Genomic DNA, 21,088 nt, shown 5'->3' on the forward strand with positions numbered 1-21,088 from the left:
CTCTGTGGGCCCTGTCCAAGAGAAGCTGATCCTCTGGGGTAGCAGGAGCTAGGCCGGCAAAGAGTCTTTTAAGATATTGGTCTAGGAGGGATTGATCCACCTCCTCGGGGATACCCCTAATGCGTAGATTATTACGCCTGGCCCTGTTCTCTTGATCCTCTTGTTGTTCTTGCATATGAAGCATATCTTGTTTCAATTGTTGGATGTCGGTCACCGTGTCCTTGTGGGAAGAAGCAGCTTCATCCATTTTAGTTTCCAGGTGGTCCGTCCTATTCCCGAGGTCCTGAACCTCCGCCCTTAGGGAGCCAATGGCTTTCTGTACTTCTGACTGGACAGCCTGCACTGATTTTCTTGTCTCCTTAACCTCCCGAAACAGGGATTGTAGATCCTTGCGTGTTAATGGCGAGGAATCCGAGTCGTCAGAGTCGGAATGAGCTTCACGTTGTGGAGAGGAGGTGCTTGGGGTCTTAGCCTCTGAAAACCCAAATTTCTTGAGGTTCTGAGAGAGATCCGGACCACCCGTCTTCCTGCCACCCTTCGGCATGGTACACTCGGGGGGCCAATCGCCAATAGATCAACTAGCGAAAGCTGTTATGAAGGTTTCTGTGTTTAGATTAGAAGAAAAGACATCCCCACGGCTTTCCAAGCGAGGGCCCTGGCGCAGTGGCCATGCGGGTCGTCGTAACTTACTCCATATCGCGGCTTATATTAAAGCAAAGCAAAGTCCGACCAGGTAGTTGTAAGTATGAGGAAAGGTGTCCGGGGACTGTCGCGACTCGAGCTCTTGGATGGGATTGACACCCAGAGATATGCACTCTTTCTTGATAAAGACAATAGATAGATGATGTAGAGTAGCCAACTCTGGTGAAATGCTCAGACCCTCTTTGTGGAAACTCTTCAGGAAGAGCGCAGGAGGATAGATGGGTACTAATATTTTAGATCCTGTTAACTAATGCTCTTTTTTGAGCAATCTAACGACTCAGGAAAGCTAGAAGTCAATCACTTCATTTTTTAAACTGTCTACCTTGTTACATAACGGCAATAGGTGTGTTGGTATACTGTTTAAAACTGTTGCTCTTTTGTCCAAGAATAGTTGTAGTAATGGGTTGTACAAAGTAGCACTGCTCTCAGTGTTGGGGTCTTGTTTCAATTCCACTTAGCGCCTTCACTCTTGCCTTCACAAGCCATCGCCGCTTTAAATTTTCACTGCAAGGTCACTTTGATCTCACGTGACCTGACTACACTAAGCAGCAGTGCCGGGCAAGAAGATAGAGGTGCTGCTGGAGTCTGCAGCAACGAGCGGGAGAGGAAGAAGACAGCAGGTAAGTAAGTAAAATATATTCCAGCGCTCCCTATTATACTCCAATATCTATGGATTAATGTATTTTATGTATGTTCAACAACTTGTAGGAGTGCAATAGTTTGAAAACAAATGGTGGTTTATTAAAGTTAAAACAAAGCTAACAGGTTATAATTGTAACAACTATTATTTACCTATGCTAAAACCAGCTAGCATTGTTTTAACCCTAATAAACCTCCATTTGTTTTAAACTATTGCACTCCTACAAATTGTTGAACATACATTAGGTGCGTTAATCCATATATATTACTGGGCGGCCCACAGTAATATCGGATTGGGCATATGTTGCTTGACAAATGGGGGTTCTACAATACCCCTATCCCAGGGGCCTACGGTTTCTTAATCCAGCCCTGCAAGTACCCCACATCTATTGGCACCTGGTACTACTGGTAAAGGTTGTTGTTGGGAAGATATCCCAACTAAAATTCTCGGGTAGATTTACTAAACCTGCTAAAAGGGAAAAGTGGAAGTGTTGCCCCTAGCAACCAATAAGATTCTAGTTATCACTTATCTAGCACATTCTAGAAGATGAAAGCTAGTATTTTATTGGTTGCTATGGGCAACACTTCCTTTTTAGAAGGTTTGATACATTTACCCACTGGAGTCCTTTAAAATGTCTAGCCTTACAAAACATACCTGAATTACCTTTGTGATATTTTTTGGTCCCAATGTGTTAGGGCATCTCAACATACTGTGTATTACACATTAATTTGGCTGTTTATTTTAGCTTATGGTTTTGGTCATTTTGCCTGCCTTGTTTTTTTGTTTATTAACTAATGTTGTACAGTGTGTATGTGCATGTGTGTAACTATGAATGGATTCAGCCTGGCTGTGGGTTCAGGCACACTAAGAGCCTAGACTCCTGTTAACTCATTGCCAAATATTCACAGTTGGCAAGATTTTAAAATTATTTTCAGGCATTTCCTTTTAATAAGTACATTACAAGTGGTATATTCCTGCTAGGCATAGGTGCACCACAATACACATTATCATATGTAAGGTCATTGTTATATTTTAATTTAATTGTATTTTAAATATTCATAATTAATAATTATTCATTTATAAACCCACAGAAGAGAGTCTTTGCAGATGTGCACATGCGCCAGGATGGCGACTAACCCATGGGCAGCAGGCGCGCACTTGAGGGGGTTCCAGTTGCCCAAAAATCCCCCAACGGTCCATTACTCATGGACAGGCTAGTTCTTCCCTTGGGATAAGCCGCTTCACTGCCGTGGATTCACATATCTGTTCCGCACTCACTATGTCTATACTATATGTTGTGTCCTTCTCTTTGCTGGGGTGGGCAGCATGGCAACGTGCAGGAAATAAAGAGAGGCAGACAGAAGAGTTTCCCTCTGAAATCTACACAGCCGGATGGTAGAAGGTAAGTGTGGGGGGAGGCTGGATATTAATTTAATGGTGAGGGTGGATGATAATCATTTAATCGTGTTTGGTAAATATTAATTTATTTGTGGCTTCCAATTTATTTGGTGATAAAGACTATTTCTTGTAATAGTGGGTCATTTTAATGTATTAATTTAAGGTGGTATGATGGCATTTTTTAATTAATGCTACGGAGGTTTGGGGGCCATTAATGTACAGCTGATTTTAGGGAGAAGTAGAGCTATTTATTAATTGTAAATACCAAGTATCTATATTGGGGCAATTTGGGGGGTTATAGGTTTAAATATTCAATTGGAATGCTAATTATTTAACACCGGGGCTGTTTGGGGAGAAATAGGTGTATTTATTAAATGTCCATTCATTTAATGTTAGGATAAATTGGGGTGGGGAGGTGGGGGTTTGGTAGATCTATCTACTAATTCTGAATGCTATTAATATAATGTGGACATAATCTGGGGGAGATATGTCTATCTTTAAAATGTATATGCTAGTAATTTAATGTCTGATCTCGTAGGGGAGAGATAGTTCTATTTATTAAATGTGAATGCTATTCATTTAATGTCAGCACTGGTTTCAGGTAGGGAGGCCTAATTATTAAACATATGTGCTATTGATTTAATGTTGGGGCTGGTTGGGGGGAGGGAGGCCTAAATGGATCACTCACTGCTAGACTTTCCATATTTTATGTACCTATCCATTTTTTCCAAACAGGACCCCAACATTCCAGGAACCAGACAAGCAGCAACTTAGCTTAAGACATATGTAGTGGAAACCTCAAGAACAGGTAGGAGAGATCAGCACAGTCTGCCAACTGTCCTCATTCTGGTGGGGTAGTCCCAATTTTGTGTGACCGTCCAGCTCAGTCAGGACTTTGTCCCGACTGAAAAGCATAGTTGTTAGCAATGTCCTGCTTCACATCGTACTGCTCGTTAAGGGTCAACTGTGTGTACTATTATTAGATTCAAGCAGCTCACCCTTAATAAGCAGTATAGTGTGGGACAACCCTCTCAACTATCCTTGCAGTCAGGAAAAGTCCTGACTGAGCGGGATAGTCACACAAAAATGGAACTACCCCACTAGAATCAGGACAGTTGGCTACAATTGCCTGTGTATTTGGGGGAGATGGGAAGAGCTGGAGAGCAGCCTAGTACCAGGGCCGAACTGGCCATCTGGCACTTCTGGCAAATGCCAGAAGGGTCGATGGTCAGATGGGCCGGTCCCGGGCAGTCAATGTACTGTGCCACACAGAAAAACGGTGGGGGGGGAGAAAGGATGCCACACAGAAAAACGGGGGGGGGGGGAGATAAAGGATGCCACACAGAAAAACAAGGGGGGGGGAAGGGAGAGGATGCCACACAGAAAAACGGGGAGGGGAGAAACAGAAAGGATACCACACAGAAAAACGGGTGAGGGGAAGGGAAAGGCTGCCACACAGAAGAACGGGGGGGAGAGAAAGAATGCCACGCAGGAAAAAGGGAGGGGGAAAGGATGCCACACCGAAAATTGGGGGGGAGAGAAAGGATGCCACGCAGGAAAAAGGGAGGAGGGAAAGGATGCCACACAGAAAAATGGGGGGGGAAGAGATAGGATGCCACACAGAAAAATGGGGGGGAGAGAAAATATGCCACACAGAAAAGCGGAGGGGGCGGGGGAGAAAGGATGCCACACAGAAAAACGGGGGAGGGGGGGAGGAGGATGCTGTATAGTCCATAATTATTCCTAATGAATACTTATATAAACTCACAGTTTCTACAAATGTAATTTAGTGGTGTTAATAAGTTCACTCTGTGGCATAATATGATTTGGGGGCACTACTGTGTGGCGTAATATGATTTGGGGCACAACTGTATGACATAATATGATTTGGGGGCACTACTGTGTGGCGTAATATGATTTGGGGCACAACTGTATGGCATAATATGATTTGGGGACACTACTGTATGGCATAATATGATTTGGGGGCACTATTGTAGCATAATATGATTTGGGGGCACTATTGTAGCACAATATGATTTAGGGCACTATTGTGACATAATATGAACTGGGGCACTACTGTATGGTATAATATGATTTGGGGGCTCTACTGTATGATATAATATGATTTTGGGGCACTATTGTGGCATAATATCAACTGGGGGCAGTATTGTGGTATAATATGATTTTGGGGCACTATTGTATGAACTGGGGCACTATTGTGGCATGATATGATTTGGGGGCACTATTGTAGCATAATATGAACTGGGGCACTATTGTGGCATAATATGATTTGGGGGCACAACTGTATGGCATAATATGATTTGTGGGCTCTATGGTGGCTTAATATCAATTGGGGACACATACTCAGGCATGAGGGAAGGGGGAGAGTGTTAATATAATGTGGGAGGTAGGCTATTAATTTAATGCTGGAGTTTAGGTGGGGGCTAATTATTTAATTGGTGCCATTTTATTTGTGGGGTGATGTGGGTCACTTTAATTTAATATTGGGGCCTAGCAATTTAAGATGGGGTGATTGGACCTTTAATTTAATGCTGGGGTGGTTTGGGGGCTATTAATTGAAAGTGGGGCTGTTTGGGAAAAAAATAACGTCTATTTAATAAATGTGAATATGAACTTATTAATGGCATCGATGGTTGCGGGAAATAGGTATATTTCTTAAACGTAAAAGCTATTTAATTTATTGCTGGGGTTGTTTGGAGGCAGGGAAATAGATTTATTTATTAAATGTGAATACTAGTATTTTAAGGGAGGTCTAATTATAAAACATGGGTTTGTATTGATTATACACCAGGGCTGGTTGGAGTTTTTTAAACTACATGTACCCATTTTTTTCTAAATAAGGCCTCCAACATTCCAGGATCCAGACAAGCAGCAACTAAAGACACCAGCAGCCACAGGCTGTGAAAGTGTGGACAGGTAGGAGAGAGCAGGACTGTCTGCCAACTGTCCCCAATTTTGGTGACTGTCTCGTTTAGTGAGATTTAGTCCGACTACAAGGACAGTTGGGAGGTATGTCCCACTTCACACTGTACTGCTTGTGAAGGCAGAGCTGCATGCAACTAACAGTATTGCACACAGTATTGCCTGTGTATTTGTCTAACATTTTAAAATGACAACCATGTTACATAATAGGGGCCCCCTGTCTTAAATACCTTCGCCCCCCCTGGGGGTTAATCCAGCTCTGGTTAGCAGGAGGGAATGGATAGCTGCTCTCAGTCCCTGGATAGTACACAGCCTGCAGAGCAAGCCGAGGAGCTCTAAGTCTCACAAGATTTGGTAATCTCGTGAGACTAAGAGCTTCCTGCTCACTCTACAGAAAGTTCCAACCCTGATGGATGTCAGCAGTACCAGAAGCATAGATAAGTACAATGGGCTGGGGGTGTCATAATGTGTCATAATGTGGCTGGGGGGATGGCGTGATGTGGCTGGGAAGGCTTGATAAATGTAATGTTTTGTTATAATGTATGTATCAATGCTCCATGTTGGCCACACCCACAACACAATGTGGTCACGTCCGTTTCGGCACCGAAACTGCGTGGCGGCACACGGTTTCTTTCCTGCTGAAATTAAGGTGGGCCTGTGTACTTTAAATGCCAGGGCTGATTTTTAGTCCCAGTCCAGCCCTGCCTAGCACTGACTCAAATGATAGCACTCCCCTTACATACACTGTGGCGGCATGGCATGAAAACCCCACTCTAGAAATCCTACGTTTGTCCTTGGGCAGTAGAATTAAATGCCCAAATTTGGGCTTTCAGTTCCACTAATGTGGAAAAAAATTAAATAAATCTAGTTTATAAACAGATTTTCTTTATTTTAAAAATACATTTTAAAACGTTAATATATATTTTAAAAAAAATAATTTATTCTGGGAATTTTTTATGCTTTTGTACTATTATTGCCATCCTATGATAACGACAACAGAACTGGTATTGCGGCAAAACATGCACAGCCACAATACTTGGTAAATAGACTTCCCAGCAGGGTTATCTCTGGCAATAACACTGTTATCACCACTAATAACATCTCTTTTGTATTGGATGAAGAAAAAACAAGCCATATCTGTGGCAAATACACAAATTTTTGCGGGCATTAAATCTGCACCAAAATGTCATGAATTAAAGTTAATTGTAAATGTGAGGATAGCAGGCTTATGTTTAGTGCGTTTGCTCACTCAGTGCCAGCCCAAAGACAACCTTATCAGCTGTCTGAGGGTACCTATTTCCTCTACAATTTCAGAGTCACTTAGGCAAACAAATGAAATAGGACAAGTGTACTTTATGTTTTATATATAAAAATGTGAGAACGCACAGTATACAAATAATACAAGTACCAAAAGCTAGAGAATTCACTGCACAAAAAGCCTACTAAACACATCTTTTGTCATCCAGCTTTTGGCAGGTCTGCAGAGACTTCAAAGATTCCAATTTCTTATAAGATCCCAAACCGGCCCCACTTAAACCGTAATTCCTAGTCAGAACTGTCAAAATACATGGCACACCACAATACAGCAATGTCTGCTTTTTATATAGAGCTAAAACCAGGCTCTACTCTTGCCCTAAATCCAAATAAGCCTTAAAATACTGCACCAATTCTAATGGATGTTTGAGCAGGGTGGCCACTCTAGCAGATATCTAGCAAATCATTATTATTATATTACATATTAATGTTTAGCTTCAGAGAGAAGCTCCATTAGCAGGGAACAATGAGTTATCTAAAATTGAGATTCAAACAATATATAACAATAAGATACTGTATAACAAATATACAGTATCATTAAAATATGTCCACACTATCTTTAACACAGACACACATGGATCTACTGGTGTGGAATCAAGCCAAAAAAGTGGTGGTGAAGATAATACCACCCCCTTTAGCTTAGACAAGAGGCAAATTTACATGTGATTTCCTATATACAGGCACTCTCCAAGATATCAGTACCTAAAATATAGTTACTGTATTTACAATAATAAACCAGGCATGCTGTTTTGATAATAGGGATTAATTCATACTGTACCAATAGAACCCACTTTGCAACATTTTAAGTTAGTGTAAATGTGACATATATGGCACACAGGGTAATACATTTTTAACATAAGGTTTTAGCCGTGCTAGAGAGAGAGAATGAGAAGCAGGCTCAACCTGTCCAGCACCATGCTCTCGCTACATTAACCCTCTGGTCTTCTCTCACAAAATGAGTACATCAAAAGCACTCCCGGACTATCAAATTTAATGTCTATCACCAGAATGGCATTTTGAAATCTTGGCCAAATAAAGTGCTCTCAGATTATATATAAGAGTTTTTCTTTTTAAAAATTAAACAGCATCTACCACATTAAGGGGCCTATTTATTAATGGCTGCATAAGGGTCCCGTTAAATATCATCCCTTATCGCAATGAGAAGCAACAATGTTACCCAACCATTTTTTTAAACTATCATCCCGGTACAGCGTGTTCTATAGGTAGCGCATGTGCAGAGCAATTTTGAGACAGTTACTAGGGGGAGAGTAGTAAAGCTGTGGAAAAGGATCCAAAAATTCCTCTCCTGCGATGCTCTCCCTGTAGGGTAGAACAGCTAACGCTATCTTCAGATGGCATTGGCCACCATCGGGGTCAAGATCCAAAAAGCTAGGCTTTATGGAGCTTGTTAAATTTCCTCAGACCACAGTCCCCAATAATTCTTAATGTGTAACTTAGCTTAATGTAGGACATCTTCTGCATTAGGCTTTTGTTAGATAGAGGTGCTACTTAAAAATGCCTAAACCATGCGGAAAAGGGTGGGGTACAGTAGAACGACGCTGTCAACCCGGACATGGTTTTAAACGTCAGGAGATTAACAATGGGTGCAATCCCGACAGTAATTAAATCACTACTTAACATATATCCCATATCATCATCATCCTCACCATTTATTTATATAGCGCCACTGATTCCGCAACGCTGTACAGAGGACGCACTCTCCTCATTCCCTGCCGCATTGGGGCTTACAGTCTAAATTCCCTAACATACACACAGACAGATAGACTAGGGTCAATTTGTTAGCAGCCAATAAACCTACTGGTATGTTTTTGGAGTGTGGGAGGAAACCAGAGCACCCGGAGGAAACCCACGCAAACACATATGAAGATGGTTTAAATCAGCAATGGGTGTAATCCCGACAGTAATTAAATCACTATTTACCATATATCAGATACAAAGTTTGCCCAAAGATTTAAATCAGCGTCCTTTGTAAAATCCGAATGCCCTAAACAGCTACAGTACCAAATTACATTATTTACTAAAGACACAGTGAAAATGGCGCTTTTAAAGCTGCAATACCCGGACCCCACACCATGTATAATGGAATACAGGTGTGGGGTCCGAGTATTGCCGCTTTAAAAGTGCCATTTTTACTGTGTCCATAGTAAATAACGTAATTTGGTACTGTAGCTGTTTAGGGCATTCAGATTTTATAGTGGACGCTGATTTAAACCTTTGGACAAACTTTGTATCTGATATATGGTAAATAGTGATTTAATTACTGTCGGGATTACACCCATCGTTATTCTCCTGTTGCTTAAAACCATGTCTGGGTTGACAGCGCCGTGTTAATGAGTACCACCGTCAGAAAAAGCCGTTTCCACATGGTTTATGTTTTAATAAAAAATGAAAACTTGTCATAATCGTGTGTGGAAATTTTAGAAACAGTTAGTTTTAATGATTCTTTTGTTCAGTTATCAGGTCTCTACAGTAGTTGTTTAGTACTGCACATAAGCATAAAGAGTGAAATAAATGTATGTAGATCAATCCACCACATGTCTCTCCCAATGTGATAAAGGAAGGAATACTACTGAATTCCTGAAGGATGCTAGATTATAGCAACAATATTATTATTTTTCTATAACTATTTTTTTCAATTTAGTCAGGCATTATAAAGGGAACAAGAGGAAAACAAATATACTTTTCCATATTTCTACCCTTATCATCTTTTACATAATGAATTAAACTCAAGAAATATAGTCTAAATTTTATTCTGTAATTGTAATGCTTTTAAGGATACCATATATGTGTACTGTATTCAAGGCTGACTCTATGTGCTTATGTCATAATAAAAGGTATATAGTATTATATATAATAGTATATCCATTTTTGTACTTGTGATTTTCTTCATTTTATTGAAATCTTTTTTTTTTTTTTCTTACAGTTTACAATAGCATAAATGCTATAAAATAGATCTGGGCATCCTATGTTAGAAGATGTTAAATATTTTAACACAAGTGGAATGTGGGAGAGTTGCTTTTGTGTCTTATAAGATCTACAGTCTCTTTTTCTAGAAGGCAAACACCAATCATGACACCACCATCATCACTACTGCTACATACAGCCCAGAAAGTGTGATTTCACAGAGATCATTCTGTTTGTGCTCAGAAATTAACTGGGTGTCCAGAAGGAAACCTGATTAATTTCTGTATGTGAGTCTGCCTACTGACTAATCAAGTTACTGACTAAGCTTAGCACCGCGGAGACATAGAATTTATGTATGCAGTCCTTTGGAGGCAGAGGGGAGGCAATGTAATTATTACATCTATTGTGCTCAGAGCACTAAATAAGTTTATATCACTCAAGGTAGCAGTTACCCTGCACGCTATACCAGATGTGGTCGGCATATGAGGATATTGACAGTAGAGATGTGCACCGGCCACTTTTGGTGTCTCGTGTTTTGGGTTCAAATTTGCTTGATGTTTTGGGTTCGGATTTGTTTCGCAAAACACCTGTCGAAAGGTTTTGGTTCGGATTTAAGGTTTTGGATTCGGATTTATTTTGAAAAAAGCATAAAAAGTTCCAAAATCAAGTTTTTGGGCTTATTTTCACTCCTACGCTATTATTAACCTCAATAACATTCAATAACAATCATTTCCACTAATTTCCAGTCTATTCTGAACATCCTCACACCTCACAATATTGTTTTTAGTCCAAAACGTTTCACCGAGGTAGCTTTCTGGACTGCATAGTGGAGTGGTCCCTGTACCCAATTTGGTACCGGCGCCACAATATATCACCCTCAACTGGTCTCAATTCCACCAAAAAAGTATCTGGACTGCATAGTGGAGTGGTCCCCACAATATAATAAAAAATCCCTCAACTGGTCTGAATTCCACCAAAAAAGTATCTGGACTGCGTAGTGGAGTGGTCCCCACAATATAATAAAAAAACCCTCAACTGGTCTGAATTCCACCAAAAAAGTATCTGGACTGCGTAGTGGAGTGGTCTCCACAATATAATAAAAAATCCCTCAACTGGTCTGAATTCCACCAAAAAAGTATCTGGACTGCGTAGTGGAGTGGTCCCCACAATAAAATAAAAAAACCCTCAACTGGTCTGAATTCCACCAAAAAAGTATCTTGACTGCGTAGTGGAGTGGTCCCCACAATATAATGAAAAAACCCTCAACTGGTCTGAATTCCACCAAAAAAGTATCTGGACTGCGTAGTGGAGTGGTCCCCACAATATAATAAAAAAACCCTCAACTGGTCTGAATTCCACCAAAAAAGTATCTTGACTGCGTAGTGGAGTGGTCCCCACAATATAATGAAAAAACCCTCAACTGGTCTGAATTTCACCAAAAAAGTATCTGGACTGCGTAGTGGAGTGGCCCCCACAATATAATAAAAAATCCCTCAACTGGTTTGAATTCCACCAAAAAAGTATTTGGACTGCGTAGTGGAGTGGTCCCCACAATATAATAAAAAAACCCTCAACTGGTCTGAATTCCACCAAAAAAGTATCTGGACTGCGTAGTGGAGTGGCCCCCACAATATAATAAAAAAAAACCTCAACTGGTCTGAATTCCACCAAAAAAGTATCTGGACTGCGTAGTGGAGTGGTCCCCACAATATAATAAAAAATCCCTCAACTGGTCTGAATTCCACCAAAAAAGTATCTGGACTGCGTAGTGGAGTGGTCCCCACAATATAATAAAAAATCCCTCAACTGGTCTGAATTCCACCAAAAAAGTATCTGGACTGCGTAGTGGAGTGGTCCCCACAATATAATAATAAAAAACCTCAACTGGTCTGAATTCCACCAAAAAAGTATCTGGACTGCGTAGTGGAGTGGTCCCCACAATATAATAAAAAAACCCTCAACTGGTCTGAATTCCACCAAAAAAGTTTCTGGACTGCGTAGTGGAGTGGTCCCCACAATATAATAAAAAAACCCTCAACTGGTCTGAATTCCACCAAAAAAGTATCTGGACTGCGTAGTGGAGTGGTCCCCACAATATAATAAAAAATCCCTCAACTGGTCTGAATTCCACCAAAAAAATTATCTGGACTGCGTAGTGGAGTGGTCCTCACAATATAATACAAAATCCCTCAACTGGTCTGAATTCCACCAAAAAAGTATCTGGACTGCGTAGTGGAGTGGTCCCCACAATATAATAAAAAAACCCTCAACTGGTCTAAATTCCACCAAAAAAAGTATCTGGACTGCGTAGTGGAGTGGTCTCCACAATATAATAAAAAATCCCTCAACTGGTCTGAATTCCACCAAAAAAGTATCTGAACTGCGTAGTGGAGTGGTCCCCACAATATAATAAAAAAACCCTCAACTGGTCTGAATTCCACCAAAAAAGTATCTGGACTGCGTAGTGGAGTGGTCCACACAATATAATAAAAAAATACCTCAACTGGTCTGAATTCTACCAAAAAAAGTATCTGGTCTGCGTAGTGGAGTGGTCCCCACAATATAATAAAAAATCCCTCAACTGGTCTGAATTCCACCAAAAAAGTATCTGGACTGCGTAGTGGAGTGGTCCCCACAATATAATAAAAAAACCCTCAACTGGTCTGAATTCCACCAAAAAAGTATCTGGACTGCGTAGTGGAGTGGTCCCCACAATATAATAAAAAAAAAAAACAATTGTTCTGAATTCCACCAAACAAGTATCTGGACTGCGTAGTGGAGTGGCTCCGGGACCCAATTTGATACCGGGGCCACAATATAATAAAAAAACCTTCAATTGTTCTGAATTCCACCAAAAAAGTATCTGGACTGCGTAGTGGAGTGGTCCCCACAATATAATAAAAAATCCCTCAACTGGTCTGAATTCCACCAAAAAATTATCTGGACTGCGTAGTGGAGTGGCTCCGGGACCCAATTTGATACCGGGGCCACAATATAATAAAAAAACCTTCAATTGTTCTGAATTCCACCAAAAAAGTATCTGGACTGCGTAGTGGAGTGGTCCCCACAATATAAAAATAAAACCCTCAACTGGTCTGAATTCCAGTGGACAGATGGCGGACACCGGATGGACGTCTAAAACCAACATAGCAGTTAAGGGCGTAGTTCCTCTTTTTTTGACTGCACAAACAATTAACGTTGTAATAGAAATGACAGTTTTTTGTTTTTTTAAATATAGAAAGAAAGAAGGTAGTAATAGAAATGGCAGTTATTTTTTTTTTTAAAATAGAGAAAGAAAGAAGGTAGCAATAGAAATGTCAGTTCCTCTTTTTTGGAACTGCACAAACAGTGATGAAAATGAAGGTGGAGCTGGTGGCATGTCACGGTCCTCTTCAGAGGACAATCTCCTGACCAGCAGGTCTTTGCACCGCTGTAGACTTGTGTCCGCCGGAAACAGAGACACAACATACGCTTTAAACCGAGATTCGAGAACGGTGGCCAGAATGTATTCCTCTGACTTTAAAAGACTGACCACCCTCGGATCCTGGCAAAGCGTAGGAAGGGCTTCATCCACAAGAACTACATGCTTGGTCGAATCGCAATGGTGTACCAGCTGGCAGTGTCGGAACTGACTTCTCGTGTGGCAAGTTCAAATGGCTGCAGAACCTTGCACAACACGGAAATCATTCTCCAGTGCGCTTGACTCAGGCGCATCCCCACTCCTTTTCCTATGTCGTAGGTGGCTGTGTAGGCTTGAATGGCCTTTTGATGCTCCTCCATCCTCTGCAGCATATAGAGGGTGGAGTTCTAGCACGTCACTACCTCTTGTTAATTTAGATTGCAAGGCTTGTAAATACTTTGAAGATAAAAAAAAAGCAGGCTGCACAGACTGTGGAGCTAGAAAGTGAAATTAAATGGACGTTACTTTGGTGGCTATCTATGCCCCCCCCCCCCCCCCCCCCCGCCCTACACTTGTAGTTGAATAAAAAAAAAGCAGCCTGCATAGACTGTAGAACTAGAAATTCAAATATACAAAGAAATGGACAAAGGCAGTTTGGTATCTGTCTGCATCAGATCCCCTCTCCACTAGGAGTAATATAGAAAACTATTCAGCCGTTATATAATCTAGAATATAAATAGAAATTGAGAAAGGCAATTTCGTATCTGTCTGCATCATAATCATCAATATCCTCCTCAGCGCCAGCTACATCAATATCCTCCTCCCGGTGTACAACATTCACACGTTCATTAGCCAAATCTGTAACTGGACTGTGGGTGATCCTTCCAGCATATGCAGAGGGCGTGCTGCAAATGGTGGAAGGAGCCACCTCTTCCCGTACAGTGAGGGGAAGGTCAGGCTTCGCAACCACCAACACCCTTGGACTCGCCTTGGGGATTTGTGATAATTTCTCTTTAGAAGGCAGAGTTGTTTGCTGTGTTGTTGCTGACAGCATAACTCTCTTAAATTTTTTTAGGGGGGGGAGGAGGGCTTAGTTCCTTGGGTGAAGCTGAACCACTAGTCATGAACACGGGCCAGGGCCTAATCCGTTCCTTGCCACTGCGTTTCGTAAATGGCATATTGGCAACTTTACGTTTCTCCTCAGATGATTTTAAGTTTCTCTTTTTGCTACTTTTACTGAACTTGGGCTTTTTGGATTTTACATGCCCTGTACTAGGAGATTGGGCATCGGCTTGCCAGACGACGTTGATGGCATTTCATCGTCTATGTCATGACTAGTGGCAGCAGCTTCAGCATTAGGAGGAAGTGGGTCTTGATCTTTCCCTACTTTATCCTCCAAATTTTTGTTCTGCATTATATGTAGCACAAGAGAGTGTACCCCTAAGCCACACACACTCGGCAAAGCCTTTAAAAATTATATGCGGCACAGGAGAGTACCACTGGACTGGAGTTATACAGCAGTACCACTGGACTTATACTGCAGAATCAGTGACATTTGTAATATGGCAGTAACAACAATGGACTTATACTGCAAAATCAGTGAACTTTGTAATATTGCAGTACCAATGGACTTATACTTGAAAATCAGTGAACTTTGTAATATAGCAGTACCACTAGACTTATACTGCTGAATCAGTGAACTTTGTAATATAGCAGTACCAATGGACTTATACTGCAGGATTGTTTTGGGATATTTTTTTTTTTTTATAATTACTTTTTTTGTAATTTTTTTTTATAACTATTTTTGAAATTTTTTATAATTTGGGAATAATGGGGAAATAACAATGCCCTTAGAAGGACAGAGCACAGGACACAGCACCACTGGACTGAACAGGACACAGCACAGGACCCAGCAGCACCACTGAACTCAGAAGGACAGAGCACAGGACACAGCACCACTGGACTGAACAGGACACAGCACAGGACCCAGCAGCACCACTGAACTCAGAAGGACAGAGCACAGGACACAGCACCACTGGACTGAACAGAACACAGAGCACAGCACAGCACAAAACTGAACAGCACGAGATATAGCAGGACAGAGGACCACCTAACACACCCTCCCTCTACCCTGATCAATGCCCGAGTGAAGATGGCGACGACTAGCGGGGAATTTATAGGATCCGAGTATCGCGAGATCCGACAGTGGGATTATGACTCAGAGCCTCGGTTTCAGTTTTGCAATTGGCGGGAATACCCGGATCTGTCTCGGATCCGGCTCGGATCCGCAACGTTCGGGTGGGCTCGGATTTCAGAAATCCGAGTGCGCTCATCTCTAATTGACAGCACACAATATACCTGTATACTGTCCAACCCCACATGCTATACATGTACAATGACCATTTGAAGAGTCCAATTCTATAACTGGTGTACAATACAAACCCCATACTCTGTTTAGTAGTATAAAATACAGAGCCCATTCTCTGTTGACTAGTGTGCAAGAAAGATTCTAATTTCTGTTGGCTAATGTACAATACAAAGCCCATTTCCTGGTGGCTAGTATCCAATTCACAGTTGTCAAATCCAAAGTATATTACCAGTGAAACCCAAAGAGAGGAAACTTTCTTTACTTCATTCACGGCCGGGAGAACACAAACACAGTATTTCTTTGATTTAAACTATAATTAAAATGTGAAGCACTCTTAAAGGTATAATACACATTATTAGATGACTTCTATATAGTATTTGAAGCAATCATAAAGGCACAATACACATTATTAAATAAATACTATATTCTAATTTCTTACAGTTCATGTCCTCTTGGCTGTTGTACAATACAGAGCTAATTTTCTAGTATGAGACAGAGTTTATTCCCCAGTGGCTAAAGTACAATTCATAGTCCATTCCTTGGTGGTCAACATGCGATAAAAACCCAGTGTACAACATAAAGCCCGTTTATTGTTAATCAGTATGTAATTTAGAGTTTGTTCCCTAACAGTTGATATATGATATAGAGCTTATTCCCTGAAGACCAGCACTGAATATAAAGCCGATTCCCTGGTGGCTAATACAATTTGGAACCCATTCCCTTATGGCCAATGTACATACAGAGATCAGTCTTTAATGGACAAGAGTACAATACATAGTTAATTTTCTGGCTAGCTAATATACAATTTAGAGTCCCTTCTCTGATGGTTGATGTACATACATTACCCAGAAGTCATCATACGATACATTCCCAGGTGATTAAAATTTGTGGTCAGTGTACAATTCACGGCCAATTCCTATGTGGCTACTTCACACTCCACTAGTAGCTTTAAGATGTATGTAAGCCATTAAACATGTTAAAAATAACAAGTTCATATGATGCTATTTTGCTTCAGAGCATAGTCCTTTATTTACCAGGTAGATAGCAAAATCAAAATAGAGCTACTGGGAAACTTAGGCAAGAGTATTTTATTCAAAGAGCTTTTTATGAGCAAGGTCTCTATCCTGAAAGCCAATCTCATCGTCTGAGAAGAACTTTTAGATTGCAATATGCTTGCTCCTGCACCAAATCATACTGTGCTGGTTAAAATGCTCTCATGAGCAAAACAAAGAAGACACTATGTAATAAAGCAAAAAGAAACATTATAGAACCTGGTGACAGGTCAGCTTTAATATCATGCAGTGAAGCATACAGTACTAATTTTCTTGGAAATAGAAAACTGTCTATTACCCCGCTAAGCATCTTGGCTGTCTCCTTAGTGACCGGGACGTCACTTCCGCCAGCTGGTCCGACCATTGCTAAGACAACGGCTGGACGCCGATTCCCTGCACAGCGCGCCACGGCAAACAGGACCGCTGGGCGCAGGCACTGAAATCTTCCCAGCCTATGGGCTGATTAATGTGGCTTTGATTAATTAGTCCAGGCATGTGTATTGTTACAGGGCTTAGCCCTGATTGGTTGCTCTATGTATTTAAGGCAGGGAGGGCTTAGCCTCCCTTCCAGTTATAGCGTTTCTGACCCAGTCTTGCTAACCTGCTCCTGTTTGCTGTACCCTGTCCTGTGGATACTCTGTTGGATTTTCTGTGTATGACCCCTGCCTGGACTTTGGACTCTGCCTGTTTGCTCGTGACCCTGACCCTTGTGGCCTGTAGCTTGGACTCTGCCACTTTGCCTGTGACCCCGACCTTTGGTGTGTTTATTGACTACCTGGCTTGCCTGTGACCCTTGACCTCGGCTACCGTTTTACTATCCGCTGCTTTCTACCCAGTCTCCTGGCCTGACGCTGTTGTCTACATTACCAACCCACACTACATCTGGAGCTAAGTCCTTGGGGCATCTGAGTACCGGTGAGCGCAACTAGCTCTAAGGGAAAGGCGGCTGCTATAGGTGAAAACCTCCATCATCTAGTTCTGTGGGTTGGTGATCAGACCAGCAGCCTAACAACTACTTAAAAATATTTTTTTTGTGCTGTCAAATTATCCCATCTTGCTCTTATGAAAATATATGTCCATTCCAGTTATTCTGACCTCCAATAATGTTAAGTACATACTTTATTTGTACATTATGTGCATTTTGTTTCACATGGTACAAACATGGACCCTGATTGAAGCAAAATAGATGCAATAATAATCACTATATCAGTACACTTATGAAAAGAGCAATGAAAATAAATGCATATGTTTCAAAGTGTTGCAGAAAACACACCCAAACTTGTAAGTGTGAATGCACACTCTGTCCTTCAAAGAGTTAGAGTTTCCTTTTATCAGTTACTCTGAATGTCAAAGATTAATCTGCAGCCTATAGCAATTTAGTGCAATAAGCCTTCTTACCTTACTTCGAATCTGTCCTGATGTAGAGACCTTGCGAATCAGTTTGTGGGAAATACCATCCTGTTCTCCTTCACTGTCAGAAGATTCTTCTCCAGCAGTCTCTGTTGTGGGCAATTTGTCTGAGTCAAGCGAGGAAACCGAATCTCGTGTCCGTCTTTCGAATACATCACCTGGAGACAGCTTGTGAGCCATGTTCTGATATCCTAGCTTTTATCTATAGTATAGTAAGAATTAGAAATACAAGAATTAAAAGTACAGTCAATTTATTTACATTACTAGGAAAAGTATATAAGCAGAATATATATATATATATATATATATATATATATATATATATATATATATATATATACATATATATACACATGTATATAATTTATTGCTTTAAATTACTTATTGGTGTAAAATGTATTTGCTGGTTATTAAATGTAAAATAAAACAAGCATTCTCTACAGCATTTATACAGTTAATTTATATTTATGCACCAAAAATCCATGGTTTCTCAAGTGTTCAGACTCTAATACATGCAGAAGCCAATTGTACTAGTTTGTGCAGACGCCAACCACTGTGCAAGGGTATTGGCCATTATGTTCTATGTTGGTTGATACCTGAGAGAAGTTACATCTGTGTTTTAAATAGTCAATCTATGTAAATGCAACAATTGCTTACAAACATATTAATGTAACAGCAATTATTCTGGAAAGATTCGTGAAAGCTAAAATTATATCACTAGATACCATGAGCAAAATAATGGAGTCTATTTATTAATAACATGCAGTGACAATCAATATGCATCAATGCATCAATTTACCATGACGGGTCTGCTCTGGGAGCTCTCTGCAATGATTTTTTTGCTAGTCAACGGCAGCCTAACGCTGCTGGTGAATGAAGGAGGCGCTATGCGCATGTGTATAGCAGTTTCTCAGGAGATGGATCCAGCAAAGCGTAGAGGCTTCAGCTGGATTCCATTGTAAAATACCAGTAACATCATCCTGAGATGGCTTTACAGCTGAATAAGTTAACTAGTGCTGCTGTCCCTATAAAGATCTTTGAAAAAAGCAGTAAGCTCCGTTAATTCTGTTATGGCTGGCATTTTGGCACTTTGGTATTAACTCTTTCTTAAATATCAAAAAGTGGCAAAAGAGCCAGTTGTTCGCATTTACACCGGCAGTCTGGTACTTCACTGCTTCTTAAATAGACCCCAGTAAGCCAAAATGAGTTTTCTCATTGTGGCAATTTGTCAATGAAGAGACACCCATAGGAGGGAGTAATTTCAGTTTCACAGATCAGAAACACCACACAAATACACATTTGGTGATATTTTAATTTCACATTAATACCCGTTCCCCTAACCCAAGTTTAATGAATTAAAAACTATGTCTAGGATAAAGAGTAGAATTCAATTTAGTTGAACAAGACAATGATGCTTGTCTTGAAACTAGGAAGAGAAGCTTTGTCTTTTGCAAAATAGGAGACATGTCAGAGCCATCTCCCTATGAAAAGACATGCAGGCATCTCTCAGAGTCACAAGCACCTATCAATAGTGGTAGTCATTTTGTTAGGAGTTAAGAAGGGATGATCTTTAGGTGTTCATGTAGAGCTGAAAAATTGGTTTTCAAAAATTCCATATAAAAAAAAAACATGTTTTCAAGGCAATTATTTGTGAAAGACCCATTTTCATTTTGCACAGACCCTTGAATTATCAAATGATATATGTTTCTAACATTGTGTGTGTGTTTCTTACATAATTGTTATGATTATTTGAATACATGTATTAGGCAAATAAGTCATGTGCCTATTTGGTCTACAAGTATTGTTTGCATTTATATCTTTATATAAATGTTATTGTTTAGCAGCTTAAATGTTTTAACCTTGTATGAATGTATGCACAAATGTGTGTGCATGTTTGTATATATGCTCTTATTAGAATCTATAGAAATGTTACATTCTGCACATGGTGAAACATGAAAAATATATTTATTTAACTACAATAATTGGAATGGCAATGGTTATTATAATTATATAAATAGTGGTAAAATGAAATAATAATTCTTCTGAAATTCGTTTTAAAATGATAATATTATTGTTAAATTATTATTCATTACATTCCTATGCAGCAATTATTGAAAAATGTGATCAAATATGTACATTTAAATCATAAATATCAAACAATTATATCTATCTTTATATCTATTAATTATCGATGGATAGATAGATAGATAGATAGATAGATAGATAGATATAACATACACACATACCTACCTACCTGTTTATGAAATGCGTGCCATCATCCTTAAGGAGGAACCTTTGGCATCCAAATCGTCCCTGAAGGGCAAAGGCTCCGTGTAAATCCCTATTACTATTGGTGGTCACTCCTTAGGCTATCTGTCGACCACCCCATGCAGCCATTTCCATCGCTCACCCCCAGCACAAAATAGTCTCCTCCTTCCTCATCATCCTGACTGAAGCAAGACTCTGCATTGCTCAACTATAGAGATGTCACACGTCTCCCCCTCCCCTTTACTTACTGTCACAGCAACACAGTGACACAGTGCTCTTTTAGACTGCTAGCCATATCGTCCTTGGTATGGTGTATATATAAACACCGTATTTGTACACCATATTTATATTTTGCAGTACTGATGTACCGCGATCCACATCTACCTCCTCCCCTAGCTATGGTGATGAACACTATGACGGTATCGCCGGAGCTCTGCAGCAGTTCGAATTGTTGCAGCCAGCTGGAAATTGACCCATGTTGAAAACCATAAACTTCCCCTTGTATTTCCCTTCTCTGTCTTTATGGCACAATATTTTTTGTGCACATTATTTTCTTTTCTATCCACTTGCCTGACAACCACTTTAATCTCAATGTCACCTCCTTTCTTCTGAAAATCTCTTTTTCTCCATCTTTCCTCTTGTCCTCCCTATATAATAATCACTCTATT

General features: G+C 40.4%; 1 protein-coding gene across 7 annotated transcripts in view; it reads right to left on the reverse strand.

Annotated features, from left to right (window-relative positions):
* Window positions 1-20,830, reverse strand: part of LOC142100822 (diacylglycerol kinase eta-like) — a 481,771-nt gene extending 460,941 nt beyond the window's left edge. For 2 of the 7 annotated variants that reach the window (XM_075184665.1, XM_075184661.1), the window contains exons 1-2: window positions 20,407-20,826; window positions 18,141-18,354 (exon numbers count right to left, since the gene is read on the reverse strand). In XM_075184665.1, coding sequence (XP_075040766.1) covers window positions 18,141-18,332 — 192 coding nt within the window. In that variant the 5' untranslated portion in view covers window positions 18,333-18,354; window positions 20,407-20,826. Of the gene's footprint in view, window positions 1-18,140; window positions 18,355-20,406 lie in introns of those variants that run through there. The other 5 variants (XM_075184666.1, XM_075184664.1, XM_075184663.1 and 2 more) reach the window with 5 other exon arrangements.
* Window positions 20,831-21,088: the final 258 nt, after the last annotated feature.

Source organism: Mixophyes fleayi, chromosome 9 (assembly GCF_038048845.1).
Source record: "Mixophyes fleayi isolate aMixFle1 chromosome 9, aMixFle1.hap1, whole genome shotgun sequence".
Lineage (NCBI taxonomy): Eukaryota > Metazoa > Chordata > Amphibia > Anura > Limnodynastidae > Mixophyes > Mixophyes fleayi.